General features: G+C 35.8%; 1 protein-coding gene across 1 annotated transcript in view; it reads right to left on the bottom strand.

Annotated features, from left to right (window-relative positions):
• Positions 1–24,791, bottom strand: part of CWC27 (CWC27 spliceosome associated cyclophilin) — a 124,351-nt gene that overhangs the window by 38,079 nt on the left and 61,481 nt on the right. The window contains exon 11 of the mRNA XM_057413574.1: positions 3,388–3,479. Coding sequence (XP_057269557.1) covers positions 3,388–3,479 — 92 coding nt within the window. The remainder of the gene's footprint in view (positions 1–3,387; positions 3,480–24,791) is intronic.

The raw sequence follows: 24,791 nt of genomic DNA, 5'->3' as shown, positions 1-24,791 counted from the left end.
CTCAATAAGCATCCACAGCTAGACAGAGGACCATTTATGTATTGTTCAACTAAATGTCTAATAGAAAGATGATGTGGTAATGCTCAGTGAATTCAGATATTTCACAATCGTGTTTTGATATCTTTTAAACATCTAGTGTTGTGAAATTATATCTTAGCTAAACCTGCTCTTATATTTAATCCAGAATCATTTATAATCCAAACTATATGCCAGTTACACAGTGTATTTCCCATCTGCCTATCAATCACCACCTTTAAGCACTACGTATTCAATCTAGCTAAATGTAGGAATAGTTTCCTCTCCCTCAAGACTGTATCAATTCTGTTTGGTGAGTTCTTATATTTATTCTTTGGGTGTGGATTTTGTAAAAGTTGATTTGCTACCACCAGAGGATTTTTTTTACTTCCTTTGATCATATGGTGAATTTCATTTCTTTGTGCAAGACTTCTGCAAAAACAAAAATATCATCAGGACGTTGCCTTTCTCTTTTCAGGGTATAAACAAAATAGCTCACTAGATAAACAGAATAAGTTATTTTAAGAGAAAGCAAAAAGTAAAGAGAGTACTGCCTTAATGAATTATTTTGGCAGACCTACAACCAGTCCTTTTATTTTAACTGCTTTATTTAAAGATGCCAAAAGCAATGGTAAATACAATGCTTTTGGTAATGCCTCCACCTAACTACTATCACCATTAACATGGTGCCAGTTTTTCCTTCCATCAAAACATCCTGCCAGGTCACATCTTACTTTTCTTTTGATTAAGCTGTGCTTCACAGAACCTTGAAAAACAGAACATCTAAGCCCCTCCCTCCCAAAAGCAGGATAAGCCTTTTCTATATTAGTCCTAAGAAATATTTGCCTGATTTGCTATTGAAAATTTCCACTTTGTAAGTCAACTATTCCAATACATACCTTTAGGAAGCTTTCATTAACATTTAACCTAAATCTCTTTAGCTACAATTGAAGCCTATTATTGTCTGTCCCCTCCACAGAGATTATATAGAGCAATTTACTCCTATGGTAGTCTTTAACATTCTTGATGATCGTTAGTATGTCCCCATTTACAAAGTAATCTCTTCTCTAAACTAAACAGCCTCAATTCTTACAATCTTCAAATATTATGCTTTCCAGATCATCAGTCACCTTTGTTACTCTCCTCTGTGCTCCCTTAAGATGCCTTGCATCCTTTTTTTCAAGTGCAATCACAAAAACTGGACAAAGGATTGAGGCTGAAGACTTGCTCAGGCTGAATAGAAAATGAGTGTGTCTTGCATATAAAGGTCCATTTTATATGTTTTACAGGACACTTTAGTTTTTTTCAACAGCATGGCACTGTTGACCTGCTCTCATCATTCTATGTACCATGTTTCCTAGAATTAAGTTGCTAAATGCTACCTAACATCTTGTGTTTGTGCAACTCGTAATTTGTGAGAAACATACAAATCACTTATAATAACCTTTTTTCTCCCAAGATCTCCCAAGGTAAATGTATTTCGTTTACCTGAACCTGGCTTTTAACTTCCATGAAACAGTAAAATCTACCAATCCTTCCAAAAAAAAATGGAAACACTTTTGTTACTGCATCAAATCAGTAAAAGCACCAACATGGATTAGAGGAAGGGAAACAAAACACAAATGTAAGTTTGCATTTTTCTTTATTTTTAACTTTCATCTTCCCTTTCCCTGTCCCATATATTTTTTTTCAGTCTCCAAATTTAATAAAGGTAATCTGTTGTCTTCTCCAGATCTAAGAAACAAACAGATTCCCCAGTAATCTTTCTTTCTACTCTGATTACAAATAATACTCTTAACGCATTTTGTTAGCGTTTTGTTAATGTTTCTAGGACTGCTTTAGCCAACTCCCTACTATGCTTCAATGAATGCCATCAAGTTCAGATTTTAAGGCATGTAACTTAGCTAGGCAGTCTCTAGTTACTTGTTCTGTACCTGAATGCTTCCGTCTATGCCCTGATTGTATGTAACTGCATGATCAAAGTTAACCGCTACACTAATACAGAGTGAAAACAAGCATTTAAGCTTATTTCCTGTTTGTCTAGCCAAAGACAAGCAAAGACTCTTCTTGCTCATTCATCTCCTGTTACTGTATTTTCATTAATCATTTTGCTCTTCACCATTTGCATCTCATTTAATGTCTTTTTAATTTTGTCTTGATTTTAGAATGTGTTTATTTTTAGAATTTTGAGTTAGGCACTCCAACACCTTGTTGAGTAGGTTCTTTCCTGCTATATATCTTTCTCAACACGTACTGGAACAGACCCCTTCCTGACCCCTTCTGACAGCAATCATAAAAAGGAAACCTGCGAATATCAAGATTATTTTCACCATTAGCTGTTATCTACAGAATTTCAACAGGTTTATTTCCTACCTGTTATTTATTTCGAAGGAAGTTAAAAAAGCAACAAACCTAGTATATAAGCTTCCTTTCCTTGAAAAAAAGGTATCCTTCAAAACTGTACCATAGTACTGACTATAAGTATTGCCCAAGTATTACTTTAATCTGTCACTGTAAAGGTGGATATATTCAAATTACTCAGCAGAAAGTCCTCTGGCTTAACTGGCACCAGAATAGGAAAAATATTTAAGTAATAGTATTACAAGTGCCATATGTGGCACTATTTGATAGAATTTATCGCACCTGCATGTATGGACTACTCTACCTTTACTACACTTCTGCTTGCAGTTCTTTTTTTATATGGCCAGTGACAGCATTCATTATCTCACCAATGAGTGCTTATATTCATTCACTGATTGAGCATGATTCCTAGAAATTTTTCAGAGCCACTACTTTGTAAAATTTGGTGCCTGATTTCATATACAAGTTCAAGATACTCTGTTTTTAATTTTTATTAAGTTAAACTGTTATTCAAGAAAAAAAAATATAAAATTTGTCTGACAAAGAAGCGCCTTCCTGAATCTGAATTCCACTTGTGTAAAAAGATGCATAAAGTTTGAAGTCAGTAGCTCTGAGCTCAAAGTTAACCATCTGCATTTAAGTACATTTCCAAGTCAGAATTTAATAACATTCTGAAGTCAGAACAGGTATGTCCCCAACAAAGAATTTAATCATATGCTATGATACTTGAAATGCAGAAGCTTGCCCAACTACACAGCCGTAACTACAGAACATTTGGAAGGACAAATACTATCTCCTTTGAAAGAGCGAATGATACTTCTGCAATTTATATACTGACATCCTCACATTACTATAATTCTTAAGGAAAATTAATTTTCTTGGGAAAAAAAAGGTACATTTCAACAATACAGTGTCCATAATTAACCACATGGAAACCAAAACTACTAAAAATCTTTAAAATTGGACTGTTAACTGGAGAGCTACATAACGCTTTCTAAACCATATTCTTACCTTCCTTTTCTTTGGGTTTTAAAGCTTCTTTTTTCTGCTTGGCTTCCAGCAGTTCACGTTTCAGCTGTCGCGCTTCTTTCCGTAACTCCTCACTGCAAAGAGAAAAATATTTACAAGAATTTAATCTTCTGGGAGTGTAAAGCCACTCAAGAGAAACAGAATCAAAGTTAATGGGCAGTAAATCTCTGATATAAACAAAGCGAAAGTACTGACTCACTGATGCTAGGAACATGGCTAAAAAATCAATCTGAACCTACAAAAGTTCATATTTTCATTTGAGAGACAACAAAAGAACACAACAGACGACTTATTTTAAAACCCTATTAGAAATATGTCAAGGATGTGAAAGAACCCCCATTGTATTTTTAATTTAACATTGTAATATTTAACCATGAGAACCACACAAAGAAAACTTGAAACAGAGGCAATGCCAAATAAATATTACATGTGTTATAAAATTCCATTTACTGAAGTAAGCCACCCTGGATTTCTTAGACAGACAGGCAAGGCAGTTGTTAAGTTTCAAAGACATAATATGTATATAAGCATAGACTATTGCATATGATGATTAATTTAATTTTACAAATTAAAAAATAAATAAATAAAAATCAGGTGATAACATAGAAAGAAGACATCAACTTTTGCAAGTCATAGTGCCAATATCAAATGAAATGTCTCTCTTCACAGATTTGCAGTTTGGAAGGGATTCCTGAAGATCAGCCAGCCCAGCTTCCCTGCTCAAAGCAGGGCCAAAAAGAGACAATGCCAATAGCATTGTCCAGTCAGGTTTTGAATATCCAAAGATGGAGACTCCACAACCTCTCCAGCCAACTACTGCTTGACCTCCCTCATGCAAAAAAAAGCTTTTTCCTACGTTTAAATGGAATTTCTTGAATTTCACCTTCTTATCCCTATGTCTGTGAAATGGTTACCAGTGAAATGGCTACCAGTGGAAAAGAACTGATAAATGCTGCAAATTTTTTCTGGCAATGGAGTCTGTATTTTGTGCCTAAAAAAAAATAAATGTTCTGATTGATTTAGTATTCATCAAAGGCAATGAGTAGCAGAAATTATTACAATTCAGGAACGTGGCATGCAAGCATCTCCCTGCAGCTGGTCTTATGTACCTCAGTTCCCATTTGTAATACCATTCCTCACAATGTGACAGCTGTTTTTTAAGCAAAAACTTGGAATTGTGGGGTGTTGACTTCTTTTGAACTTCATTTTCATTTGTATGTATGCACAAATACTGAGCTTGTGAAAAGCACTTGAAAAATTAGACTGCCACTGTAAAGGTATTCAAACAATTGGCTACAGTAGTAGGTCTTAATTCTCAACAGCATGGCAGGAGCTACACTAAGCCACATTAACGGCTTTTATATCAGACTACAGTTCTACTTTTCTATACTGAGAAGAAAATCATAGAAGTATAAAGAGATATTTTTCATTCAAGTAACTCTGTTGTTTTTAGATAAATGGGGGATAGTATGGTAAGCAAGCTGCATTATAACACTGATCGAGCATACTGCAACATCTTCTCATAGAATCTGTACAGCAGGAACAACATTCAGTGTCAATAAATGTCGTACGCTTAAAATATTTAGAGAGCCAGAATATAGGGGCAGAAACATTGTTCTGAGTAACAGACCTTAACACATCAGAAGTTTTCGTGACAGAAGGACACATGTTCTCTCACTTATGCTACTGCGGAATGACATACGAACAATGGAAAGAGATTTGAAGGCCCTAAATCCTAGAAAGCCTTATTCTAAAATGTTTTTTCAAGCTCCCTCTATGATCGGTGCTAGGTCAATAAAGGACTTTGATACTTGGCTCCTTATGGACTCCACGCTTTCTACACTTTTCATTCATAGGCTCACTTTACCAAGTTAGGTTGATAAGACAGGTACTCCAAAAAGCCTGTATGCTAAAGAGCAAACCACAAGGACTGGTAGGAAAGCCAGGCTATAATGGAACAGAACTGGAAATAACTGACTTTCTGTAAACAGGAAAATGTCTAATTGATGAGGCAGAGGAGAATCAAAATAGTGGACTGTACCTACTCCCTCTGTTTTTGAAGAAAGGTCTTTGCATGCAGTAAACTTGCAGTCAGATTTCATATAACACGGCTGCTGGTTTGTAGCCCATTACACAACTGCCTCCTGTCCCTGGTAAGTTTATGTTGCTACAGAGGCATAGCTCTGTCTGCTCCATGCTTGTCTCACTGCTCTCTCAGTACTGCTGCTATGCTGCAAGGTACTCTCTTGCTTCCCTCCTTCTTCCTCTTCTCGACACTTCCTGCACCATGGAAGCTGTCCTCCCTCCCTTAACACAGAGAAGTATTTCCAGAGCAGGTCTAATCTCTTCCCCTGCCTATTTACCACCATTATAAAGGGCCAAAATGCACAAGTGAAAAAAAACAAGTAACATGCAACTACTTTCTCAGTCCCTGAAATGGCATTGCCAAGTTGCATACAAAACCAAAATGTTATTTCCTTCCTAAATTTCTTATTTTGAAAACAGAAACGTAGCTTTTTCTTTAAAATGCTAATCTTCTATCTCCAAAGTTTGTGAAGAATGTTTCTGTGAAATTGCTTAAGTACCAACCTGGATTTCACCTTGAAGAAAAGTCTAGACAACAAAAAACAGGCAACAGGGACCAAATTTCCTACTATCATTAATTTATTTTTATAGCTTTTAAAAATAAATCACATTTTGTAGTAAATAAAAGCAATAACATTCCAAGTACTGTCTAGCCCTAGCTTATATGTGAACAACAGCTTTTAACTTTTTATCTGAAGTAGCTTAGCCTTATTATTTTTCTATTGTTACCACCATCTCTTAACAACACAACCCTCAGTATATTTTGCTGCTGAACTTGGAACGTCCTGGCATATAAAAGCTGTTAAACAATTTTACCAATAGGCTTATATGATTCTAGCGCCAAGCACAATGGTCATAACTGTCTCAACCATATTCAGGATCAAGCACAGAAATAACTCTGTGTATATGTGTGTGTATATGCATGCATTCATACAGTAAATTATATATTGAATCTTTCTGAAGATAAGAATTGTAGGTCAGACTCTTTTTCTCTAAGTAACGTTGCCAAAACTCCCTAGGCCACTTAGTTGTAAGAAGCACTGAGAGAAAACAAAAAAAACCCTGCCTATGGAAGCATAAAACTAGAATGAAACAGCAATATCAAAAGAATTACTCATTTTTTCTACTTATTTCAGAGTTGACTGAAATCAGATTATTCGTTCTTCATAAAACAAACAAAAAAAAATCCAGCCAAGCTGTTTCAAAATAAACTGTGTAACTCCAGAATTTTCAGATTAGTTTCTCAGAACAAAATTGTTTTATCTAGAAATTTTCAAGTGAAATCCGGTCTAGGAATCCCTCTGAATTTCTGGTTCAACTGTAGCTTGGTCTGATAGGTCTGTGCATCGATCTGACAGGACAGACAGGAACACCATAATCTAGGAGCTAAGAGAACTTGGGTAATTTCAGGATGAAACCTAGTACACCCTAAAGACACCATGCATGGTAAAGGCATCAGCTTTCCTTGTAAACTACTTTTATATTTTATTAATGCATGATCAACAAACACCTCTACACTGTTACCTTGTAACCACTCAGGCTTCTCTTTAGCAGACAAGTAATTTATACTTAAGAGATCCTTTTAAAGAAAAGAATGTTCTCCTAGCTTTAATCACTTCTGTCTACTTCAGAACTCCCCACAATATCTCCACAATCCTTCTGGATGTGGACTTCAGAATCGGACATGGGTCTCTGAGTGGAACTGATGAGTTCCAGCATTCCTGTAGGACTCTGCTCATGGTTACTTACCTTAGTTTTAACTCACCAAGGAACATCCATCTCAGCACTGAGTACTCACATTACTTTCCACAATGCCTCTAAACCAACCTCTTTGTCACTTCTTTCCAAAACGTCATTCAGCAGTTGTTCTATAATGCAGCTACAACCCGCATGTCTGGTTTCCAATTGTATAACCTGGGATTTAGTTGTATTACAAGGGTTTTTATAGTGCATTGTGGCCACTTAGGTATTCAATTCAAATAATATGCAACAGTCTGTTCTCATGTACCTTATTATTTTCTTATAAAGACTTTTTAAAAATAAGAATGTCAGTGGCTTTTAAACAAATATTCGTCACGAATACAATAAACACTGTACCAAGTCAGTTATTTTTATAAATCAAAAAAGTCAAGCCTTTTTAGACCTGTGTCATCCCCTCCCTCCAGTTTCCCCAAAAGGCAACATAGCTGTCTACTACCTACAAAATCACACTAACCAGCATCAGTTACAACTGTAGTGTATTTGAGAACTGATTAGAGAAATAAACACAAATTGTGACTTTGGCATAAGTGACCATATGATTATACTTGCTATACACAAACACAAAACCACCAATTTTTCTCTACATACATATATGTAAGTAATTCTATACTGATTCACATGAGCATATATATACATAACTAGCTATAACTAACAAAATACGTATGACACACAGCCACAAGTAAGACATAGGGAGACACACTGTGATTTAAGTTGTGTTCAACTGTGAGTGGTTGTATATACTCAAACCTGTGATTTAGATATTCCTCATCCAGTGATGACAAAACTTAGTAGATGCTAAAATTTGCTTGGTATCTATATTTTGATTGCCTGAAAATTTTGCCTTCTATTCATTTCCAAATTTATCCCAACTCCAGTCGAAAATTCACTACAATTCAGAGTACTCAACCCTCCCCATTTAAACTTCACATAGGCCCCTAAAGGTGCCCAAACTGCTTGAGGTTACCCTAGCACATAGTCATGTACTGATCCTGGTACAAGCAAAATTAAACAAGGCCACATTCTTTCAAAACTTAAGTAATTAGGTTGTGCAAAAACCACAGATAGCCTCACAGTCAGATGATTCCCCAAGATAAATGTGAATTTATAATGGAGGAACCATTCAGTGACTGAACAACTGAAAGTTTACAGTGCATTCTGCATCACTGGACTTGGTGTTCTTCTAAAAGGCATGTCGTAGTTGAAATAAGAATTAACTCTGGGAAGCACTGCTTTCTGTAATAATGAGTATAAAATATTTCTTTTTTTATGGCAAAGCATGTTATTTCCCTTCCTCTTTTTATGATATTATAATTACATTGTATTGTTCAATGTAAATATATCAGAACAAGAAAAAAAATCCAAACAAAAACTTACGCATTTTACATAGTCATTTTAAAATGTTATGAATAATAAAAGCATGTAAAAATTGTAACATAAATTTAATTTTTACATGAGCAGCATCCTTTAACATCTTAACAAAATACAGTGAATACTGAAGCACTTTAACACTGCTCATGTTAGCTTCATAGCTGAATAAATTATTCTAATTTAAGTTCAGATAAATCAAATAAAAATTAAGCTGTAGTACAATATTATCCCTTCATAACATAAGCCAATAGCCTGGAAAAAAACCCCTAGATTCAATTCCCTCTTATTACAGGCAGTCACATTTCTTTCCCCATATTAATTCCATAAAAAGCATCTTAAATTTATTAATGATATTTTTTTAATGCCTATTTTATCACTACCAAACATGATTCATGTGGAAAGGTCATTCTCGAACTGACAACTGGACACCTTAATAGTATTATGGACAATGAAAACGAATACCTGTTCAGATGACAGGTTAGCATGACCTGTTGGTGTGTGCTTTCAGCCAAGAAAGCCAGCCGTATGCGGGGCTGCGTCATAAAGACCATGATCAGCAGTCAGAGGGAGATGATTCTCCCCCTCTACTTTGTTCTCATGAGACCTCACACGAACTACTGTGTTCAGCTCTGGGGCCACAACAGGATGGACACAGACCTGCTTACACAAGTCCAGAGGAGGGCCACAGACATTATCAAAGGGCTGGAGCACAAGTTGAAAGGTTATTCAGGGGAGACCTTAGAGCAGCCTTCCAGTACCTAAAGGGGGCTCAAAATAAAGCTGGAGATGGACTTTTAACAAGGACATGTGGTGATAGGACAACGGGAAATGGCTTTAAACTGAAAGAGGAAGATTTAAGTTACATATTAGGAAGAAATTCTTCACTATGAGGGTGGTGAGACACTGGAACAGGTTGGCTAGAGAAGTTGTGGCTGCCCCATCCCTGGGCAAGCCTTGAACAAACTCATCTAGTGGAAGATGTTCCTGCCCATCGGATGGAAGTTGGAACTAGATGATCTTTAAGGCCCCTTCCAACCCAAATCATTCTATGATAATTTTACCATCACTTTTAGTTTCTGCTAGAACACTCTTGAAATATGCATATTCTGCTTGAGAATTTCAATTCTAAGTTAAAATACAAACAGTATTTTTAAACAAAGAACTCTAACAGTGTACTGAAACAATGTAAGTGTCATGCATGTACAACTAAGATATTTGCAGAATGCATGGAAGAATCAAGGGAAACATCTGCTCTACAATGTTGATTTTGAAGCTTATTCTGTTATACCCCCCTTCTGCCTTTGGGCTACCTGCATACTATACAGTTCTTGGGATGGGTAGCAAATTCCCCTATTTGGCAGGTAGATCTAAGACCTTTCTAGTGCTCAAAAACCTTTTGTCTGGATTACATCACTGTTCATCTCTGGCACTGCAAGAATTTTCCAACTGTGAAAATGAGAATGAAAATTACGGGTTTGGACTATGACTATGTATTTTTGCCAGCCTAGTTTTCCTGTAGAGTCAGATATACATCTGTTGTCTTCTGCAAATGACACATCACAGTCATATTTCAAATAAAGATATGATTTAAAAATCGTGGAAGACATATTCAGCAGGTCTTGACATTGGAAACTTGCAAATTATATATTTTAATATAGCTGCTGGACCCTTTTCAGACACCTGTGCTAATGCTAACAGTTAATGCTGGCTTTGACTTTAACAGTACTTTGAATATTACGGTTTGCAAGTACTATGCAACTCTTTGTTTAAAAAAACTTCTATACTGAAAGAGTTTATGGATGAATTGCCATTATTTATGTATTTTATCTAAGACTAATGAAAGATTTCAATGCTGAACTCTACCAGGACCAGCATGCTTATTAAAGACTACATGGGCAACCATTACTCTTTTTCCATTTCATAAGCCCGAGTGTAAATAAATGTATCACATCATTAAAACATCAGATAATTGGCACTTTATTTTGACATAATTATGCATACTGGACTATAAACTACACTGTACGTCAGCAGCCTCAGTACTGGGCAATGAATTCTCACAGGTTGAGGCTGATGAAGAATGTTACCATTTTACTCTACTGGGAGAAGCTTAGCAAAATAGCAGGGCCTGGAGACTGAGCATGAAGCATAAACTTACACAAGAAGAAGAAAAATATTAACGGAAAAGCAATCATTACAGCAACTAAGACAGATGGAGAAGGAAAAAAACCCCACAGGTTTCAGGGTACATGAGCTCTTCTTCAGCTAGTTTATTTTTCTTCTACAGTTTGCTTAATAAAAGGTATTAACTTTCCTTACAAACTTTCTTCACTAACATTGTTCAGCCACCAGTTACACTGCCAGAAAATGCAGATGTATGCATAGGGGCATGTACAGAAGTATGTATCATGGTTTTAGCCTAAGGCTGATTTTATGCACTGTCTGTACTTCTATGTTCACAGCAGATTCTGGAACAGACATGAGAACCTAGATTTTCCCAGTGTAAGAGAAGAACATAACTTTGGCTAATGTAAGATAGGCAACACAGTTAAACTAAAACAAATAAACAGAAAAACTGGAGGAGACTGACAGCACCTCTCATACAGATCAACGATATGTTTATCTTTGATAAGAAATGCATTTGTCTTTTTTCTTTTTTTGTAATAGTATACCACAATGGTCCCTCAAAGCTGTTGTAATTAAGAGATTTTCCTCCTCCTCTGACACTTTCAAATGACAGCTTGCAGGATGAGTTCTTGTTTTAGTTCCTTAACGCATGATCCTATGACTGTTAAATTTCAGCCCATTTCTATCACTCAAGCTTTCAGGATAATACAAATTTCCATTAGGACATTCCTATCTCATTAACATTACAACTTTGTACTATCTGCAAGCTTTTTCTAATAAACTTTGTTTTGTTCTGGTTTTTTGTTTGTGTTTTGTTTTTTTTCTTATATTTATTACTGAAAACCTGAAGTTAAAACTATCCTAATAAATCTGACCAAAACCAATAGCTGCTCTTTCAACATATGTTCTCCTTCAAGCAGCTTCTTACCTATCTTACACTTCTTGTTCCATATTTCCCTCTCCTTCATTTTAGCCATTTCCTACAGATTAACCCAGAGTAAGTTTCATTGTATACATTTACCCAAGAAAAATGTTACTTTTGCCCAGGAAATACCTAAAGACATGTTAGTTAGTTTATCAGAATCTCTTCTAGTAAACCAATTCAACATATTTTTCTATTAGCCACTAATAGTTGCCTTTAATTATTCTTACTTTCAAATCTAGACCATTGTATTTTATACTGTTTTACCATTTTAGAGTAAGCAAACTAAATCCATAAATCAATCTGAAAATTTAGAAGGGTGGTTTCACCAGATAAGTTAGACAAGTTCTAAATGCTACTACTAAATACTTTAGACGCAACACAGATGCTTCCTGTAAAACAAAAAAAAGTATTAGATGCAGTGCAAAACTTACAGAAAGGGACAGAAAGTCAAGGAATTAAACTGTGACTAAACAAGGCTTAAGAGATAAAACCTAAAGCTAGGGTTGTCAGAATAGGCTGCAGAAGGTCGTATGTTAGATGACCTATAAAAGGAAGTATGATGAGTTTTAAAGAGGAAACAGCTGAAGGTATTAATGCTAAAATGATTGAATTAACTAAAACAAGGAAACATAAAAGCAGCAACAGGTCACTAGGTCACATGGGATTAAAGGGAATAATAAAGTAAAATAAAACCACTGCTGATAATATAAATGATTGATTTGTGTCAACTTTCTCAAAAGATGTTAGTGAGATAACTCTCTAAGAACCTGATTTGATCTGGACATAAAGATGAGACAAGGCCATAGACAGAGGTGTCAAAAGAAGTGATATCAGCCAGTGAAAGTATGATGAAGCTCCTCTGGAAGGAACTCAGGAATGGCTGTCCCACTAACCTTAAAAACAATGTTTTATTGGACAACTAGTAAGTAACAAACACTGTACTTTTTGAACAAAAGGGATGATGAAGGAAAGCACAGTAAACACCATAGCAACTTCTGTCGAGTAGTTTTAAGCAATTAATAAAACAAACACCATCTTGAACCGTGAGTTTCTATGCTGTCCCACTAATCTAGTAGTTTCATTACAATGCATTGGTGAATGTGTCAATAGACAAGGTGAACAGCTTTAGATGATTAAAAAGCCTTTATGATGAGTTTTTTTTTAAAGAAAAGGAAAATGGTGAGAAACATTGAAAACAAAGCACATGGTGAAAGAAAAATAGCCAAACTGAGACAAGAACAACCAATTACCTTTCAGGGAGGCAAAGATCATAGTTTGAGTTAAATACTATGAAAAAACTGAGTGAGGTACATGATAACATTTCTGGAAGATCCAAAATCGGGAGGTCAATCTAGCCCAGACAAAATAGAGTGATTTCTCATGGTTTTAACTCAGTAATAGGGATTATAACAAATAGCTACAGTCAGATTCTCAGAAATTCTGTTCTATTCTCTTACAAAATCAAGGGAGACTCTGTAGAGGGAAATCCTTGTACGCCTTACACAGCTCTGTAGTAACAGAATGAGTTCATGAAAAGCCTCTGAATGTTACTAGTGAAAGCTCAATGAAGACCTCTAATAATATGTAGTTGTGGAAAACAATAACATAAAATGTACACTTATTAAGGAGAATACAAAAAGTATTATGACAATATAGATCAGTTTAGAATACTATAAATGAAACTGGATATCCCATGTTAAAATGGCCAACAGAGTAATACAGGAAACTCCAGAAAGGATAACAAAGATTATTCCTAACATGAGACATTGCTCCTGATATGAATATAGAGTAAAATAGAATTATTCATTTCATAAAGAAAATGAGAGAGAGGAAATAAGAAAAAGGATAGGAAAAATAAAAATACTGCATATGTTTAATATCTGAGTCAAGGAGACACACAGCAAAATCTCAGTAATTTAGAAAAAAAAAAAAAAAAGATAAAGTATCTTCTACTCTTCAGGTTAGACCATATAATTCTTTTGTAGACAATTTCTTTGGTGTAAAAGCCTTCACATTATTAAAAGGATCTCAGGCATTTACATGAAAAGCAGAAACATCTATTAACAACCATTAACACTAAAAATTAATTTCAGGAGAAATATAAGGTTTCCTTCCTTGGGATATCCTAATTATAAATCAACTGACCTGTATTGCTGATGGATTCCTCTCCCACTTTTCTGAGGCAAATGGTCCTGGCCATTTGCAGCTGATTTCACTTGCGGATTGATACGTCAACAATGGAGGCAAAGACACTTAGAACAGCTGTGTATGCCCAATAGAGATTTTCCTCTCAAAGTCTCACTATGACTCTCCGTTTTATGAGAAGTGCAATCAGTGCTCATGATTATTAAGTACCAAAATATTTACATCAGTATCTGAGACTTCAAAAAAAAAAATAAAATCCCCCAAACCCAGTGAATGATGGAAATAGCTTTCTACATACTCTATGAATACCATTATATCAGAGGACATTTTAAATACCTAAATGGACAGGTTAAACTCAGAGCACAATATATGCCAATTACATAACACTGTTTCTTGGAAATTGATTAGAAAATGTGCTCTGAGTTTTGCCTGCTGTTTCCCAACATCTGATAAAAATTTATAACAGATGGAAATGATTGCCAAGTGGACAGCACTCCCTCCATGTTCTCCATTCTGCTGATTTAATCACAAACACACTGAATCTGATAGTAATGAAACAATAGACTTGTTGTTGATGAGATCACCAAATGATATCCACAAAAAACTATCAGACACTGTAAAATAGTTACCACAGATATACAGAATCCTTTTCTGACCTGCCATATCACCTGTCTATACAAAACAGTAAATTCCGTCATATGAGCAGCTTGAAATAAAACAAATATTCAACTTTGTTTGATTTGCAATTATATTGAAAAGCCAGATTCAAAAAAGACAATCTTGCCAAAAATGTTTCATAGAGTTAGCTGGCTGAGACATTTCTAAATTTCAGCATTCTTCCCTATTATGAAATGGCAACATTATTCCCAAGTGAGTCTGCTCTGCAGTCTCTACATAATGCATGTTTTAAACAAACAGATCATATTCAAATGCTCTGCTACTGCAAACTACAACTGAGAACTCTGAGTTCACAGTAGTTAGTAGTTTTAATGATGTAAAAAAAGGCTGGGAGTTAAGCATGTGCTGAGGTGTTTGCAGGATCAATGCCAAATTGTCTGAAAGATCAACTAACATTCTACTCTACCTATTGTATTCCTCCACAAGCAAATACAGATTCTCTTTTTTACTGACTCAAAATGAGCAGATCTCTGAAGAGAAACAAAATAACTTAATTCTTCTAAAACCTCAACATAACATAAAATTGCTTTTCTATACATAAAAATGTCATCAACAATGTTACTTTAAAGACTGATTTGCAGAATGTTTTAAGTCTAGAAGCAATCACTGAGCTGCACTCAATGCTAACAAAATTCTCCTCTTTGCAATAGTTCTATCTCAGCCTCAAAGGATCCAACAGGGTGATTCAACCAGACTGAGGATCCTTCCTGGCTGTTCCCTTTTCTAGGAGTGCCTCAGATCCAGACAAGAAAAGAGCAGACTGGAAAGAATTTTTCTAGCAGCAAGAAAAAACCCTAGCTGGAAAACTGCCTTTCATAAGCCCTCTTCTGTCACATGAAGGGACCACATGTACACAGTACGACAGGACAGGGATGCAAGACTCAGCAGAAGTCAAAAGCCAGGATTCCCACTGTCAGAACAATTTTTCCCGCTTACATCATACTTTGCATCCAGGTATGAGGGGGCTCCTGAAGACAGATTGCTAGGTAGGGCTGGACACTCTGGTAGCAGTATCCTGCTCCTTGCTTCCCTTTTCTTGTTAAGGCAGAAAACACAAGCACAGTAAATACATCACTTCAGGGAACTGATCTTCACAGATGCACTGAACAATGCATTCACAATAAGCCAAGTAATATTTTGGAAATTCTTTGTCTCTGGAAAAACTATGCAGTTCACTCACCAGTCAACCACCATAGCTCAGTCTACAACTGCTTCTATATCAGAATACAATGGTGGTGAAGAGGACCTTTTAAGAGTCCCTATGCCTTATTTTTGTGATCCCCTCTATATAAATATGCTGACAGAAGAAGCACACCATTTGCAGTTGGGATTTCAGTGAAAATGGGCTATCAAGTCCCTCTGGTTGTCCAGTGCATGAAGAGATCCCTAATGTATTACCTCTTCCAAAGTCTGTTCATGGTTCAGAATCCAAGTATTATAGACAGGATGCCATTAGAGAACCTGGATATGGACATTTTGTGTCAAAGGCAAATTAAAATATAAATAGAGATTTGAACGAGCCTGAAAATGATATCTAAAAAAATACAAGACAGAAGTGTCTTCAACAGAATGTAAGCTACAGGTGTTATTCACTATGTTTCATATGACAAGGACTTGCAGGTACAAAACGAAACTGTAAGACTCCAGATTTAAAATAAAGCGAAATATTGTCTACAGTGCTTACGATTAAACTGAGGAATATATTGCCACAAGACATCATACAGTATGAACAAGTTCAAAGCAGCCAGACCTATTCACAGAAGAAAAATACACCAAAGAGCATTAAACACAAAAGGCCAAATGAACTTCGAGACTAAATAAGTCTTACACTTGAGACTGAAACAGGAAAAGTTCCCCAGTAGTATCTTAGAACTACCCTGCTTCTGGCCACTGTCAGAATCAGGATTCTTTGGCTAAATGGATCTTTGATCTAATCCAGCATAGTTTATTCTTAAATCAATTATGACTTCTAAAAACCTGACATTTATTACTTTGACTTAGGAGCACATAAGCATGGAGTGATATTTTCCATACTGGAGAGGCCCATGTCTAAAGGTGCACAAATACATTTGCCTTTTTTTTTTTTCTGAGTTTCGGATGAAATATCTCTTATGTAAAAATATTCCTCAGAGAAAGAAATCTGTCATCTTCTGGTTCTGAATGGGGGGAAAGTAAGTTTTTTCACAGCTCTAAGAAAGAGCATTCTTTTTTTATGTAATTGGAAAAGCTTAATATAACTTTGAAAGCAAAACTGTAAGTTACATAAAGGTAAAACAAAAAGAAAAAAAATAATAATTTTTATGTAATGCATGAATGGTTAAATAAAGAATGAGTTTACTAACCATCAGATGGATTTTGAAACATAATCAAAGCTTGACTCAGTATTTAGGACCTGTATAAACTTCTTCCATATTGAACAGTTAAAGCATGACCATTATGCCATAGCTGATATAGTTATCCAGCCAAATGCCTGAAGACTATAAAATTGAATACACTGATGTTTGCACAAATTGGAAAACCTTCCGTACAGTCCCACAGTATGATCAAGCATGTATTTCAGTATGCCTAGCATATTTTGTAAAACTAATTTTTTAATTTCAACCATATAGTCACAACAATCACTAACATAATAGTTTCATAGTAAGACTACCAAAAACTGATCCAGCAAATTAAAGTGATAGTTGCTACAACAGTTATTAAATTCTGTGAAGTCTGTGAAGAATGGAAGTAAGGTATATTAACTCAGAGTTACAGAAGCACAATCTGAGCTCTAGGTTATTTTAAAGAATATTTGAGCAGATTTGCTCCCCACCACTGATGAATTTTATATTCTTATGAAGTAGCTTCATCTCTAACTTACTCCCTTTACCCATTACTTCTCAAGTGAAGAAAGTGACTCCAAAATGACTCTTACATTATTATCTCACATCTGTACCTCAATTAAGCATGGACTGTATGTGAGCCAGGAAATACATTTTAAGAACTCTTTAGACTGAATAAAAAGTATTTTTAAATTGAGCTAAAGCAAGTCTCGAAAATTCAAATCAAATAGCAAAGATGTTTTATTTTTGCACTAGATCTCACACTGGACCTGAATTACATGATGCAACAAAAGTCCACTTCAGATGATCAACTCACTCCCAGATGTAACTGGAAACATTTATTCTGATTGAAAAAGCAAGGCAGGTAATTGACTAATAATGAATATTATAATATCAAATCTATTTTACAATGCTCAACATTATTTTAACATAGAGATAACAGACTGGCATAACTAACCAAATTAATTATTTCTGCTACAAGCACAGTCTCCAATTCAGCACTTTTGTACTTTGCTTTACATGCAAATAATTCCACTGTATTATTCAAAGAACAGTTTAATTTCATAGAATCATAGAACAGTTAGGATTGGAAAGGACTTTAAGACTACCTTGTTTCAGCCCCCCTGCCATGGGCAGGGATGCCTTCTATCTGTATCTTAAAATGAAATAAAATGTTAAAAAAATTTAGTGAGACTATTAATTGTGTATTACATAGACTTGAAATGTTGAGGATTAAACATTGCCAAGCAATTAGCTGTAAGCATGCAAGTAAAGCTAAGCTTGTATACAAACATTTGTAAGGCAGGTGCAGGCTGACATGCATTTTATCCCATGTATAACTACTTTAATCTATAAGTATCCTGCAATTTTCACCTTTTCAGGTTTCAATCAAATTTATGTCATGACTGGTCTAATTTATTATAGAACAGTTGTCTAAATTTTATACTGAAGCTGACATACATAAAATTTTTACATTTTGTATCACAAGAACAATTCTTGTAACAATGCCACCACTGGCATCAATTTGATCAGTGCTATAGAAAGCACTTACCTGTCAAGTATATTGTCCTGGGTTAGCTTAAACCATGACATATATATATATATGTTATTATTCAAGTAAAGTAATATTTTTATTATGTGTAAATATAGTACTTCATTAAAAAGTAATCTTCGGAATAATGCAACTGCTCTACTATTGCCAAAATAATATACCTACATAATATACCTCATATACTATCAACATCCTACATAATATACCTCATATGCTATCAACATCCTACATAATACTCTTCATACTGTATCAGTATTTTAACATGGTTTACACTTTATAAAGTAATGCAAATTATTCTTAGTACAGATGAGTTCCATTAAAAAGACAAGAACACCAGTTCCGCTGTAACAATAATGAAATACTTCTGTGACCTGCTGAAGACAGTGCTCATTTGGCCTAAGAAACAACAAATTAGTAACTGGAGTAGTGCATCCCTACCTGTGAAACACAACAGCTGCGTGGCACCATGACCAACGCTTTCCACGACGTTCCACTTAAATACATAATGTTACAGGTGAATCTTGGTTTGTGAGAAATTCTCAGAGTTGGTAGAAGTCTAATTGTCCAAAAAGCTCTCAGGATCAAACTCTATCTTATCTCTAAACTGCTTTGAGTTCACATTTATTTGATCAGCTAAAAATATTGAAGTTTACCAGCAAATCAATAAAACTCAGTGTTTAAGAAGTCAAACAGACAGTTGAAATACTGATAATATCTGCACTTAGAAATCAAAGAATGCCCTTCCCTTTTTAAAAGTGTTCATTTTCTCACTAAAATTACAGGCAAAGAACATCCACTGCAAGTCAAGATCAGTGAAGAAAAAAAAATACTATAAAGAAAAAGATAAAGAGATCATAGCAAGAAGTAGTCTTCGTGGAACAATATAAAATAATAATTTTGCCAGTAGTCTTTTTACTAGGGTCCATCTTCTGGTTTAGTTTTTACATTGCACCTGTTATTCACTTCTAGAATAAAAAAGGCTACTGGAACATAAAGAAAGGGTCTCACAGTCTTCAACACTACAGCTCCCTTATACTTAAAAAAAAAAAAAGCAATTTTAATATGCTTAAATGCACAGATAAAAAATGACACGTACAATAATTCAGAGATTTCTTTTTAATTAAAAATTCACAACTACTAACAAAAGTATTTGTTATTTTTATAACTGTCAGCATTTTGGGATCTGGCTTTAATTTATTGATTAGTCAGTAAAGTATATTCCCTGTTTTTACTGAACTACTAAGGATTATCACTAAATATTCGCAAATAAGGAAAGCCAGTTGAAATATTTTTATATAAAAATGTTTTATATAAACTCTCTCATGGCTCTTAAGTTAACCACGAATCAAATTCTCACAACAGCTGTTGTTTTAAAACTGTAAGCACTTTGATGGTTGTAAGCTACAATCAATAGCCATTCCTCATTCAAGCTACCTGTATCAGAATCTTAAGCTAAACTTGCATCTGCTGTAGCCTTGCAATTTCCCCAAAACACGTACTCTCATCTTTCTTAAAAAAAGATATATATCACTTGTCTTGAAAAATATAAATTAATGGATTTAAGAAATACTTCAGAGTGACTGGAATAGGGAGAAGAAAGTTTATTCTTGAAGTTAACAAGTAGGCATTAGATGGTACTCACAGGGAGTTTGTTGTTGTGTTTTTTTGTTTGGTGTTTTTTTTTTTTTAATTTTACAAAAAGTGAAACTTCTAACATGTGACTGACAGCCCCAGTTAGGAGGCTGCAAAAGGACAGCAGGGATTCAGCACATATTTCATTAACTCAATTTTCTTTTCAGCTTTGCAATTCACCTTTAAAATAAAAGCTTAGATTCTGCTGAAAACAGCAAAATTTGTGGAAAATCCATAGGGAGGCTCCAAATCCGTGGGATTTGTGGATTTTCTGTTTGAACAGATTTTTATTGTTCCTGTTGGTTGCCCTAACACTCATTTTCAGGCACCAGGCAGCTTGAGTTATGTTATCTGTGGGCATTTAAACATTACCAGCAGGTAGCTTAACTTTCCAAACTCATTTTTATTAGACACTAGAATGCCAAATAACTGTTTGGAGAGACATGAAAATGTAAAAAGAATGATCTTATCATTTTTGTTAATTTAACTTGGTTTAATAATTGCCACTGACTTGTTATATATATTAAGCTATAACAATATTTTTATATGGACTGACACCTCTATTTTCATTCTTTTTGTTATTGCCTGGTCACATACTATAGGAAAAATGGCTCTGTCTGGGCTAAACGCCCAGAACATTTGAAGCATCTCACACTGAAACAATAGTGGTCTTTGTTGGACACCATCTGCTAGCAGTTTTTTTTTTTAAAATCATTGTGTGTCTGCTAATACAGATGCATTGCACTTCCACAAACCAAATTACATTTATGCTCAGACTAAATACTATTCATGTAAAAAGTGTTTCATTTCACATTATGAGTGAGCTAGGGTTATACTGATGCAACACACATGAGATAAGTTTGTTTCATGTGGCCAGATTACTTCAGAAATATTTAATTTTGCTCTTTTGGATTTTACACAGTCTACCATGTTTTTAGTACCACAAATATCACCTTTCAATAATCTTCTGTGGTTTTAATTTGTTGGTATTGCTCATCTCTCTGCGTTTCTTCACTAGCTATTAGACATGCGTAAACTGTCTTGGCTAAATTATGACTCGAACATGGGTAAACAGCACATTGACAAAATCTGCAGACTCTAAATAATTGTTATTTCTAGTAAGAAAATAGAAATGCATTAGCAGACTTACAAAAATTAAAATATGGGCAGTCTGGAAAAGTGCTAGAAAAAACATCTAGGAAAAATAGTTACAAGTACAGATAGTGGATGGGAAGAACATGAAACCCGAAGACAATGCAAACAAACCTAATTAAAGCCAGCATTGAGGCTACATTCATGATTCCCTTTAAAAATTTTGTGGAATCAATATTCTGGTCATAAAAGCTCAAGCTGAAATTTCACTGTGAAGAATGACAGGGCAAATGTTAAACTGGTTTCTGGAACAGCTGAAAAAGGATACTTCAAAATTCGTAGGAAACAATTTTTAAAACGGGAGGAAGAAAATGCAAAAGACTTAGAAAGTTATGTGGTTTATCTACTTCCTTGTTTCTACCAGACACATAACACTTTTTAGTACTCTTAGTTTAAATATATGAAACAATAATTTCTTATGTTTGGAAAATATTTCTAATATCAAATTCAAAAATTCTGTTTCCCCCTTCCTTTCAGCACCCTGAATCTTTTCTGGTTTTGTTCTTTTAAAGCTCCCATGCAACATGCTGTTTTACACCCTCAGACATGGGTAGATACCTAAGCTTTAGAAGTGACCTTGTGTCCATTGACTAGTTATAACGGTACATAATCTTAAGCAATCCCAAATACAAAATAAACGATATTAGCTTAAAATTAAAGTGTCAATTACACGTACATGAGCTAATTAATCTCGTACTTGCACCAAATCAATTCAATTCCTAACATTTTTGGTAAGCCAAGCCAGAATGTGCTTGATTAAGGCTATGTTAAATTGTATTTTCAAACTGAATGGAATCCAAGAGACACCAAAAGATAGAGAGGTACTTTAAAGATTTTTAGACATATTAGTACTGAAAATGGATTAAAAAATTCAACTGAGTAACTGGCTCCTTTTGAGATTTCTTTATCCCTTAGTAGGTAATGTACTTTACAAAGAAGAAAAAATAATGCTTCTGTAAAGAAAGCTAGACTGCTGTTCTCATGATGTTATAAAGCAACTAATATTTCTAGTGAATAAAAAAGAGAAGTTTTATGATCGACAGTTTTGCGTGATTATAGCTATTGTAAGAGGTTCTTAATGACTTCTTTGCCTCAGTCTTCACTGGCAAAGGCTCTGACCACACCACCCAAGTCTTGGAAGGCAGATGCAGGGACTGTGAGAATGAAGAACCTAGGGCTACTGTACAAGAGGATCTGGTTTGAGACCGTATTAAGAAGCTGAATGTATACAAGTCCATGGGACCTGATGAAATCCATCCGTGGGTCCTGAAGGAGCTGACGAATGAAGTTGCTAAGCCACTGTCCATCATATTTGAAAAATCATGGCAGTCAGGTGAAGTTCCCAGTGACTGCAAAAAGGGAAATATAACCCCCATTTTCAAGAAGGGGAAAATGGATGACACAGGGAATTACAGACCAGTCAGTCTCACCTCCGTGCCTGATAAAACCTTGGAGCAGATTCTCCTGGAAGGCATGCTAAGGCACATGAAAAACAACAAGGTGCTTGGTGACAGCCTAAGCACTAAGGGGAAATCCTGCCTGACCTATTGCTGGCCTTCTATGGTGGGGCTACGGAACTGCTGGACAGGGGTAGAGCAGTTGATGTCATCTACCTGGACTTGTGCAAAGCATTCAACACTGTCCCACATGACATCCTTGTCTCTAAATTAGAGAGACATCAATTTGATGGATGGACCACTCGGTGGATAAAGAACTGGATGGCAACACACAAAGAGCTGTGGTCAGTGGCTCAATGTCCGGCTGGAGGCCAGTAATGAGTGGTGTCCCTCAGGGATCGGTGTTGGGACCGGTCTTGTTCCACATCTTTGTCGGTGACACGGACAGTGGGATTGAGTGTACCCTCAGCAAGTTTGCCGATGACACCAAGCTGTGTGGTTCGGTTGATACGCTGGAGGGAAGGAATGCCATCCAGAGGGACCTTGACACGCTTGTGAGGTGGGCTGATGCCAACCTTATGAAGTTTAACCATAACAAGTGCAAGGTCCTACACCTGGATCGGAGCAATCCCAGGCACAGCTACAGGTTGGGCAGAGAAGAGATTTCAGAGCAGCCCTGCGGAGAAGGACTTGGGGGTGTTGGTTGATGAGAAAATGAACATGAGCCGGCTTCAGTGTGCGCTTGCAGCCCAGAAAGCCAACCGTATCCTGGGCTGCATCAAGAGGAGCGTGACCAGCAGGTCGAAGGAGGTGGTCCTGCCCCTCTACTCTGCTCTCGTGAGACCTCACTTGGAGTACTGGGTGCAGTTCTGGTGTTCTCAATGTAAAAAGGACATGGAACTGTTGGAACAAGTCCAGAGAAGGGCCACGAGGATGATCAGGGGACTGGAGCACCTCCCGTATGAAGATAGGCTGAGAAAATTGGGGCTGTTCATCCTGGAGAAGAGAAGGCTGCGTGGAGACCTCATAGCAGCCTTCCAGTATCTGAAGGGGGCCTACAAGGATGCTGGAGAGGGACTCTTCACTAGGGACTGTAGTGGTAGGACAAGGGGTAACAGTTTAAAACCTAAACAGGACAAGTTTAGATTGGATATAAGGAAGTTCTTTACTGTGAGAGTGGTGAGGCACTGGAATGGGTTGCCCAAGGAAGTTGTGAATGCTCCATCCCTGGTGGTGTTCAAGGCCAGGTTGGACAGAGCCTGGTGGCATGGTTCAGTGGGAGGTGTCCCTGCCCATGGCAGAGGGGTTGGAACTGGATAATTTTAAGGTCCTTTCCAACTATAACTATTCTATGATTCTATGATTCTAAGACAAAACAGTATTACTTATCTCTAAGTCTAGTACTCTGTAAGTAGCTGATTAATATTTTATACAAATGCCTTCTAAACCATACTCCTAAATGAGTCTACTATTCACACTTTCAATGTCTTAAAATTCTGATTTCCAAGAAAAGGTTGGTGCTCATATTACATATAATTTAGGTGAGGAAAACAGTTAGTGTTGATGGTATTCTGAACTAATGTGTTAGTAAAGAGACTACAGGCCTATAATTGTTTCACCAGCAAAATATTATACATATTTTTAAATGCTGTGTATAAAAGAGTAATCTCACTTCGTATATCTGTTCTCAGAAATGACCAAACAGTCATGAGCCATTGCACATTTTGTTTAAGGTAAGTCTTACAAGAACAAAACATAGAAAGGAAAGATAAATAATGATTTATATTACTGACATTCATATCACAGGAAATGTCACAATTAGTAAACCGAAACTCTGTTAAACAAAATTTTAATAAGAAAGCAAACATCATATGCAGAAATGTTCTTGTAACTCTTTATTTTTCAAAGATTTTCCCTGCTTCAGAACTTTGCTCAACAAGAGATTTGCATAACAGCCAATACTGTTTTCAAGAGGTACCATAAAGTTATTTAACAGAAAGCACTATTAGGAAATCTCTAAGGTAAAACCTAGCATCTATTTTTGTGAGTAATACAAGCCCTTAAGAACCAACAACGGTTGACTGGATTTTGGTATGCATAACAAAGTATTCACAAACACATGAAAATATGGAATTCTGAATTGCATGTTCAGAACATTTTGAAAGTACACTCCATGTAAAAAGTGTATACAGAAAATAAAGCAAATTGAACTCTATACTTACATGGAAGCTGATGTGCTTATGTCC

This window comes from Pezoporus wallicus, unplaced genomic scaffold (genome assembly GCF_028554395.1).
Source record: "Pezoporus wallicus isolate ANWC-B61680 ecotype Strahan unplaced genomic scaffold, APGP_CSIRO_Pwel_v1 contig_608, whole genome shotgun sequence".
Taxonomy (NCBI): Eukaryota; Metazoa; Chordata; class Aves; order Psittaciformes; family Psittacidae; genus Pezoporus; species Pezoporus wallicus.
The sequence above is the reverse complement of the archived record's forward strand: the minus strand, read 5'-3'. Positions and strand labels throughout refer to the sequence as shown.